At 53.5% G+C, this 9,137-nt stretch overlaps 1 protein-coding gene across 1 annotated transcript; it reads left to right on the top strand.

The window, feature by feature from the left end:
* Positions 1–866: 866 nt before the first annotated feature.
* LOC105831884 lies at positions 867–5,513 on the top strand. Its single transcript, XM_036292559.1, has one exon. The coding sequence runs from the start codon at positions 867–869 to the stop codon at positions 5,511–5,513; it is 4,647 nt and encodes a 1,548-aa protein (XP_036148452.1).
* The last annotated feature ends 3,624 nt before the right edge of the window (positions 5,514–9,137 follow it).

Consider the following 9,137-nt stretch of genomic DNA (forward strand, 5'->3'; position numbering starts at 1 on the left):
CGCCGAGTGGCAAACTTACGAGTGTGCTAAACCAGCGCGTGCCGAAGGGGTGCCCGAGAGCGGACTACCGCGCGGTGCATCTCAGCACGCGGTGCATCTCACAGCGCGCGGAGCTCCGGTGCAGTGATAGTGTATTGCTCCGCGTTCCGCGCTTCCCGCACCTCCGAGCTCTGGCTCTGCGTCCCGCGCTCGCCGCGCCTACGAGCTACCGCTCCGCGCTCCGTGCTCCCAGAGTCGACAAGCTCCGCGCCGCGCTTCACGCTCTCCTCGCCTGCGCTCTCTCGCGTCACGCGGGACGTACGTGTGTCTGCCTCGCGACTGACAAGTTTGTGCTAGCGCGGTGCACCTTCGTCACGTCACAATGGACATTAAACTTAAAAGACTCGCTGTCACCAAGGGTTACATCGACCGCTTCTGGGAGAACCTCCTCAAGGTTGGCAAGGAGAAGGCCACCCAGGCATATCTCAAGGCCCGATTGGCTCTTCTGGAGGACTACTGGCGGCGCTACAAAGAAGGACATTACGACCTTGTAGGATCGAAAGACCCTGAAGTTGAAGTCTACTTTAATAGTGATGCCTACTCTACAACGGAGGACAACTACGTACTATTTAAATCACGGGTTAACGCTCTAATTAAGGATGATCAGCCAGCGTCAGGGCGTGACGCCTCTGTGGTGTCCTTCGCCAAGCAAATCCAATTGCCCAAGTTAGACCTGCCTTCCTTTTCCGGGGACCCGCTAGCATGGGAGAGTTATCGGGATCTGTTCCTGTCCTCTGGTCGGCGATGTCCCGGACCTGGCCCCGGTGCAGAAGCTGCAATATTTAAAAACGACTCTTTCAGGCGAGGCCGCTGAGACTGTCGCAAACATGGAGATGACCTCCGCTGGATTCGACCTGGCGTGGTCCGAGCTGAAGTCGCGGTACGATAATCGGCGAGTCTTGCTCGCCTCTCACACGCGCGCTTTCCTCGGCAGTCCGGCGGTCACAAAACCGTCCCCGGCGGAGCTCAAGCGATTAAGCAGTTCGGTGATGCAGGTCAGAAGATCGTTCGAGTCCCTAGGACGCCCGGTCGCTTACTGGGACAATTGGTTCGTTCACGTCGTTGTTGAGAAAATGGACCCATCATCGCGCCTCTTCTGGGAGGCCTCTCTGAAGACCACTACGGACTTCCCGACTCTCACGCAACTGCAGGAGTTTCTGCAGACGCGTATCCGATCCCTGGAGGCGACCAATGTCAAGGCCAGCCCGCAACCGGCTGCTTCAGGTAAACCAGAGAAGAAAAAGGTGAGCGCATTTGCTACCTCGACTGCGGGCAAGTCAGCGAATCGCTGCAGCCTTTGTCAAGGCAACCACCTCTTCAATTATTGCCCGCGCTTCAAGGCGCTCTCGGTGCCGCAGCGACGGGACCACGCTAAGAAGCAGGGGGCATGCTCTAACTGCCTTAAGCTGAAGTACGCAGTGAGCGACTGTCCGTCTGACCTCCGGTGCTTGCGCTGTGGTGACAAGCACCACACATTGTTACATATTCCAGATGCCTCCGCTGGCGACGCTGACTCTGCAGCCAAGGAAAAGGACGCTGGATCCGGTGCGGTGGCGTCTTCTAGTTCGGCGGTGACAGCCAACGTAGCGGTTCTCACCAGCCAGTTCGGGGGTCAGGTTTTACTCTCGACGGCGCAACTGATCTGCTCAGACACGGAGGGAAGAGAGATCACAGTTCGAGCCCTGCTGGACTCGGGATCGGGAGCCTCTTTCGTCACCGATCGGGTTGCGCAGCGGCTCTGTTTGCCGAGGAGGCGCGTACGCGTTCCAATGTCCGGCATACAGGGACAAACCTCCAGCGTGGCCACCCAATCGGTGGCGCTCACCATCGGGTCACGGGATCGCAGCGCGCGCCTGCATCTGCCGTCAGCATTGGTGCTGCCTCGTCTCACCTCGCTCCTCCCGGCGCGCAGAGGGCAGCGGCACCCTTGGCCGCACATAGCTGGGTTGACGCTCGCCGATCCGGACTATGACCGGCCCGCCCCGGTGGATGCTATTCTCGGTGCCGATGTGTACGGCGCCCTTCTTCGAGAGGGACTACGCGGCGCCCCTTCGGCCCAGGCTACAGGCCTGGGCTGGGTTCTCATGGGTCAAGCCTCTACTTCATCGGAAGTGCGCAATCGATCGGGCGTCTCTTCGTTCTACCTGTCCGCCTCCTGGGCCGAGGTGGATCGCGCTCTTCAGCGGTTCTGGCAGCTTGAGGAACTACCGAAGGAACCTGCTGCCTCGCCGGAAAATCTCCATTGCGAGAATCAGTTTGCCGCTACGCATGCCCGCGACTCGCAGGGCAGGTATTTAGTGCGGCTACCCAGACGCAACGATCCAGGCGTTTGTCTGGGCTACAACCGCGGGGAGGCTCTCGGCATGCTCACCAGTCTGGAGCGACGGCTGACACGCAACCCGACGCTGCGGGAGCAGTACGTGAGTTTTATGGCTGAGTACCAACTGCTCGGTCACATGGCAGTGATTCCGGCTTCGGAGATTCATCGACCCGGCGTCTACTATCTACCGCACCACGTAGTCTTTAAAGGATCGGACTTGACCAGCAAGATACGCGTGGTCTTCAACACGTCGTCCCGCACCGCCACTGGTTACTCGCTTAACGACTTGCTTCTTTCAGAACCAAAGTTGCAATCCGAGCTCTGGGCGATTCTGTCGCGCTGGCGCCTTTTCAGGTTCGTCTTTACGACGGACATCGTAAAGATGTTCCGTCAGATTTTGGTACACCTAGAGGACACGGACTTGCAGCGCATCCTGTGGCGAGCTGACCCCTTTCGGGAGGTGCAGGACTTCCGTCTCTTGACGGTCGTCTACGGCACCGCTTCGGCGCCGTATCTCGCGCTGTGGACTCTTCTGCAGCTGGCCGAGGATGAGGGATCCATATTCCCCCTCGGTGCAGAGGCCCTAAGGTCGCACTCCTACGTCGACGACATCCTGGCGGGTGGTCACACTCTCAAAGAAGCCATGGAGACGAGGCGTCAGACAGAAGCAATCCTTGCCGCTGGTCGATTCGACTTGAGCAAGTGGGCAGCCAACATACCCGAGCTGTGCCCTGTTGAGAAGTCCAACGACAAACTCTTCTATGACCGAGACAGGATCAGTACCCTGGGAGTTCTGTGGAGTCCTCCCGACGACAGCTTCGCCCTGCGGGTGGTCTCCACCTTAAACTCGGGCGTCTGCACTAAACGGACCGTTCTGTCGGACGTGGCTCGCTTCTTCGACCCTCTTGGCTGGGCCGCTCCAGTCCTGATCTTTGGTAAGGTTTTTATTCAGGATCTGTGGATGGCTGGACTTTCGTGGGACGACCCTCTGCCGGACCACTTGAGGACGGCGTGGACGACGTTCGCGCAAACTTTGCCTCAGTTGAACCAGCTGCGCATTCCGCGCCACGTGGGCTTTCTTGGGCCGGGAAACGTGGTCAAGCTGCACGGCTTCTCCGACACCTCTAGACGTGTCTACGCGGCGACGGTCTACTTGCGGTGTGCAGACGCGGCCGGTGGCTTCACGGTCAGACTCTTGGTCGCCAAAACCAAGGTGGCTCCGATCAAGCAGCCCTCGATACCGCGTCTGGAGCTGTGTGGGACAGTTTTACTGGCTCGACTTGTACGCGCCACTGTGCGGGCCCTAAACATGGAGGATGTCCCAACCTACGCCTGGACAGACACCACGGCAGCGCTGGCGTGGATTCGGTCCCATCCGGCACGCTGGAAACCTTTTGTCGCTCACCGAGTGGCTGAGGTGCAAGACCTCGTACCACCGACGCGGTGGAGATACGTGCCGACGAGGGACAACCCGGCTGACGCAGCAACGGGAGGCATATCCCCGGCGACGTTGGCGGACCTCCATCTTTGGTGGACTGGACCGCCCTGGCTCTCTCACTCGGAGTACTCTGCTCCCGAACCGGGTCATGTCGATTGTGGCCCTGAGGAGGAGGAAATCGGGCCGCGAGCGACGTTCGTCGCAAGGCCTGAACCTCGCAATGATGTACTTCATCGATATTCCAGTTTCGCGCGATTGCTTTGGGTCTCTGCTTTTTGCCTTAGGTTCCTTGACAATGCACGGCACCCTTGGGGTAGGCGGACAGGATTCCTCACAGCGGAGGAACTGAGCTTGGCTCGCAGACGGTGGGTGCGAATCGCTCAGGCCGAGGACTTTTCCGAGGAGATAGCCCGCTTCAGAAACAAGCGGCAGTGCCCGGCTGGGTCTCCCTTGCTGCCTCTCAGACCTGTCCTGGACTCGGATGGGCTGCTGCGCGTGGGTGGACGCCTCCAGCAAGCGCTCCTCCCTTTCGCTGAGAAGCACCCGCTCATCCTCGCCAGGGACAGCTACCTTTCACTCCTCCTGATGCGAGAAGCCCATGCAAATTCGCTCCACGGAGGTCCTCACTTGACCCGAAGTCTCCTTCTGAGGCAATACTGGATCCTGCGAGCAAACTCGCTGGTTCGGTCGGTCATCCACGCTTGCCTGCGTTGCGCCCGGTTTTGGGGCGTCGCAGCGGAGCAGCAGATGGGTCAATTGCCGGCTGAGCGCACGCGTCCCAGCCGCCCCTTCTCGGTCGCTGGTGTCGACTACGCTGGTCCTGTGCCCCTCCGCACCTCCAAGGGGCGCGGGCATAAGTCCATCAAGGGCTATATCTGTCTGTTTGTCTGTCTGTCGTCCAAAGCGCTCCACCTGAAGGCAGTGTCTGATCTTTCCTCTGCTTCTTTTCTAGCAGCCTTTCGAAGGTTCGTGTCCCGCAGAGGCCCCTGCCAGCGTCTCCTAAGCGACAATGGGACAAATTTCAGAGGCGCCGACAAGGAACTCCGAAGCATGTTCCGTGCAGCGTCTGCGTTCTACAAGGAGTGCGCATCTCGCCTTGCGAATGACGGCACGGAGTGGGCCTTTATTCCTCCTGAAGCTCCTCACTTCGGTGGACTTTGGGAGGCCGGCGTCAAGACGGTCAAGTACCACCTAAGACGAGTCGTCGGAGACGCCTGTCTCACCTTCGAAGAGATGACGACCTTGGCGCAGATCGAGGCATGCCTCAACTCCAGGCCGTTGTACGCGCCCAGCAACAACTCTTCGGACCTCGTAGCCATCACTCCAGGTCATCTTTTGGTCGGGGAACCCTTGACGGCCTTACCGGAACCCGGGTCTGCCGAACAGTCTTCTGGACGCTTTGCGACGCGCTGGGCGTTGACTACGGCCATGCGTGACCATTTCTGGCGCAGATGGTCGAGCGAGTACGTTCACCATCTGCAACAGCTAAAACGCTGGAGGCGACCGGCTCCTAATCTGTCTGTAGACGACCTGGTTCTTCTCAAAAGCGAGCTGCTGCCCCCGACGAAGTGGGCTCTCGCTCGTGTTGTAGCGCTCCATCCGGGGCCCGACGGTCTCGTCAGAGTCGCTACGATCAAGACCGCGACATCTACCCTAAAACGACCGATTACAAAGCTTGTCCCTCTGCCCGTGGGCGAGGACGCTCCTAGGGATTGACTCTTACTATATCTCATCGACCGGAATCCCGGATTCTTCACGGCGGTCCGCCTAGGCCGATCTCTCAATTTCGTCGCTCGGACGAGACGGGCGGCATGTTCGGATTCTCAGGAGGGTTTGCGTGATCCTCCTATATAATACGACATATCGAAGGCTCTATCACTCGGCCCGCGCGTGTCTCGCCCCTTTCCCCGCGCCCAGGTGGATCGAGCAGCTTGGAGACGAGGGAGTTGGGAGCCGGGAAAGCGTTAGGGCAGCCGATGAGCATGATCTCGCAGCAGGTCAGATGTGAACGACTACGCTGACGAGCTCTCTCGCGTCTTTCGCTTCTTGCCTGGAGACATCGAGTTTCACACGAGAACTACTTTTCGCGCGCTCGAGTGCCTCTATGCTTGAAAGTTATATTTAGTAGTACTGGTGTCATTGTGGGAGCGGAAACGTGTGTGCAATAAAAGTGCAATAGTAAAGTTGAGATCTTTATTCGAGATCCTCTCCGATCCTTGCTCCGCTTAATAGTCGTGCGCGCCTCACGGACTCTACCTCCTGCTGTACCTCTCGCCCCCTCTCCTAGCGCCGCGACCGATCACTCCTCAGTGGAACCCGCGAGTCGGTCATCTTTTGATCGACACGGGTGAAACACACTATTTATAGTCAATGATCCCAGAAACCATTTATTTAAACTTCATGAAAAAGACCTGAATCTACACATTTTTGTAAAAAAATCATAAATTTTAATATATGTAGCTGCCAAGTTGGAACTGCCATGTTGAATTTTTGTACCTTTAACACCATAATTAAGTTCATCGATCCCACAAATCGAAAATTTAAATTTTTCAATGACAAGAATTTCTAATTTACTTATTTTCACGAAAAATATTAAAAATTTTGATGAATCTGGACGCCATATTGGATCGGCCATTTTGAATTTCACACTTTTAACATAAGATTTTTCTTCAGCAACACCCAGTAAACATTTTATTTTCTAAAACTTTCCACTTATTCTACCTGATATATCAAATATAGCTTTTACCTTTAAGGGGTAGTTTTCACCCTCAGAGTAAACCTTGGTCAATAAAAAAAAAATACGTGTGAAATATTTTTCATAGTTCTACAAATGTGTAAAGTTTCATTGAAATCGGAAAGTGACACTTCCGTAGGTTTACTTGTGAGTGGTCAAATTGATAAGGCGCTTGCAATTATTACGCCTGAAATGGTACAACAATCAAGAGAAAATTTATTTGCACGTGCTCAGCTTTGTATTGAAATGGGTAGCGGCCATTTCAAACACCTACTCTAAGAGTTTCTAAAATATTATTTAAAATGTAATTGAAATGTATAGAAGCTTTAAATGTTTAACACACAGACGGTTCTTGTAGAGTATTGAGCTTGTATACGAAATTTTCAAAATGCCGCGTAGACATTTAAACGCATTTGAAACAGCGATATAAAACGACAATTAAGAAGTCGCAAGGAACAGCCGCGAGCGCGCGCGTGACATACCGCGAGGTCCTTACCTTTGCTGTAAAACACATACACATACACGCACACGCACGCGCGCGTGATGTGCACCATTCGACCGGCATCTTCCACATGGTGCACATTGGATAACGCTAATGCCGGCGGTAAGCGTCATTTAAAAAGAAATGTAAGGTTAACTTTGTAACTTGGTCAAAAGGATGTAGAAAAATTGTTGAAAAAACGTTTTCAGCAATTTCAGCAATTTCAAGAATGATAAACACGTGGAATACAAATGTTTTATTTCATGAATGTTAATGTTTATTACTGGGGAGTAACATAAAACTTTGCTTTAGCGATGTGATTGGACCTTTCTTCACAACAGTACCTTGAACTAAATGAAAACCGTAAAATATGCAATTTTTTACGTAAACTTTGAACGCAATTTGTTGTTAAAAAAAGTAAATCTGTGAAAAAATTGATAACAGCATTCAAAAGTGCAAACTTTCAGCTTTCCAACGCTTTTTTGCTGAGCGCTGTACGTTGATTTGTTCACGAGTAACAAGCGATGAAAGTCTAAATAACCATTTTTATTAAAATTTCAATAACTCAGTCAAAAAAAATCGTACAGCAATAATCAACCACTCAAATTAAAGGAAAAAGTTCCCGCTCTAAGATGCAAGTAACAAAAATACTGTATGCTTTTTTTCACGCAAGATGCAGCGCAGCAAATTCGCATAAAAAATTTTCATTTTAACGGGTCAAGCTTCATCATTGTGCCACGTTGGTAAAAAAAAGATAACTAAAATCGCCGGAAAACATTTGAAAAAAGAAGTTTCAAGCTTTAAAACGTTTTTTGAATTTTGTTTCTACGATAATTTTTCGCTGAGTTGCAGCAGTTTAAAAATAGCCTAAATTTTTGGTATACAAAAAAATGTTCCCTATCTTTTTTTTAGTAGTGTATATATATATTGTCACGACTTTTCCTGACCGGGAAAGCCGCGAGCAAAAAGCAGCGAGACCGATAGGGTAACCGGTACCCCCGATGCCGTGCTTGTCGCGCTCGAATCTCGGCTACACGTTATCGCGAGAAATTCTTGGGCGCCAGACGCGCTCGACGACGCGTCAATTCGCGAAAATCGTTACGCCAAGGTGTCCTCGATTCTCGCGCGACAATCTCGACCAGCTCTGCCTAACGGTAGAGGGGCAGGGCAGATCGTAAGGGAGCAGGCGGCGGCGGAAACACGAAATGGTGGACGACACACCAAAAAACTAGACTCCGAGCTTAACAAATAACGAACTTTATTAGAAATAAATGTCAGATAGAAACAATAATCTCACGGGACGCGGCATGCGGCGCTCCGACAATGCGGCGCCACGGCGCGAATTAGACCAAAAAGAAACGCGAACGATACGCGGGAAGCTCCCGCGGTAGGCACGCGGCCGACAAAGACGGGCGGTGGAATCTCCCGCGCACAATGAATTTCGGGCGTTCGCATGTGCCGACACTCCCGGCAACTATAGATCCCGACCGCGTGGCTCACGAGGGTCACAAAGCAATCGCCGGCCGCTGCCGCACTTTACCCTGTCGCGAAACCGGAAGTCCCGTCCACCCGCTACTCGCGACGCAATACTCGCTCGCGCGAGGGCTTTGCGGCGCACACGGTCGAGGGGAATCTCCGACGGAACCCGAGCGTCCTCACAACCGTCTTCCCCGTGGCTCGGCGCGTTGGCGTCCCGCCCGCTTGCATCCGATGAATCCCCAATTACTTACGCGAACGTATGACCGCCCTGCGGCCCACGCGAATCACGCACCAACACAAAAACGGATGCAGAACGGGCCCGGAAACACCTCGCCGGCCGGCAACCGCTCACACTAACTTATCTCGGCAGGCCAACTCACCGATAATGTCCCAAGCGATGTCCTCCCTCGTCTCTGGGCTCGTCCCTTGGCTCTCGCGGAGGCCTCGCACCAGCCACACCGATAACCAGCCCTTCGAGGCACCGCACGCAACCTTATTCTTAAACGGGTTCTAAAGCTGAGCTACCACGTCACAATATATATATATTCTAATTAGCGTAATTGTATAAATTATAAATGTCTATTAAGAAAGACATACCAAAAATTACTCGCACAATACAAATTTGAGAAAACGATTTTCGACGTTC

The sequence above is a fragment of the Monomorium pharaonis genome, chromosome 10 (assembly GCF_013373865.1).
Source record: "Monomorium pharaonis isolate MP-MQ-018 chromosome 10, ASM1337386v2, whole genome shotgun sequence".
Classification (NCBI taxonomy): domain Eukaryota; kingdom Metazoa; phylum Arthropoda; class Insecta; order Hymenoptera; family Formicidae; genus Monomorium; species Monomorium pharaonis.

Excerpts from the sequence above, each read along its gene's own strand:
- LOC105831884 (XM_036292559.1), top strand. The coding sequence starts at position 867 with ATGGAGATGACCTCCGCTGGATTCGACCTGGCGTGGTCCGAGCTGAAG.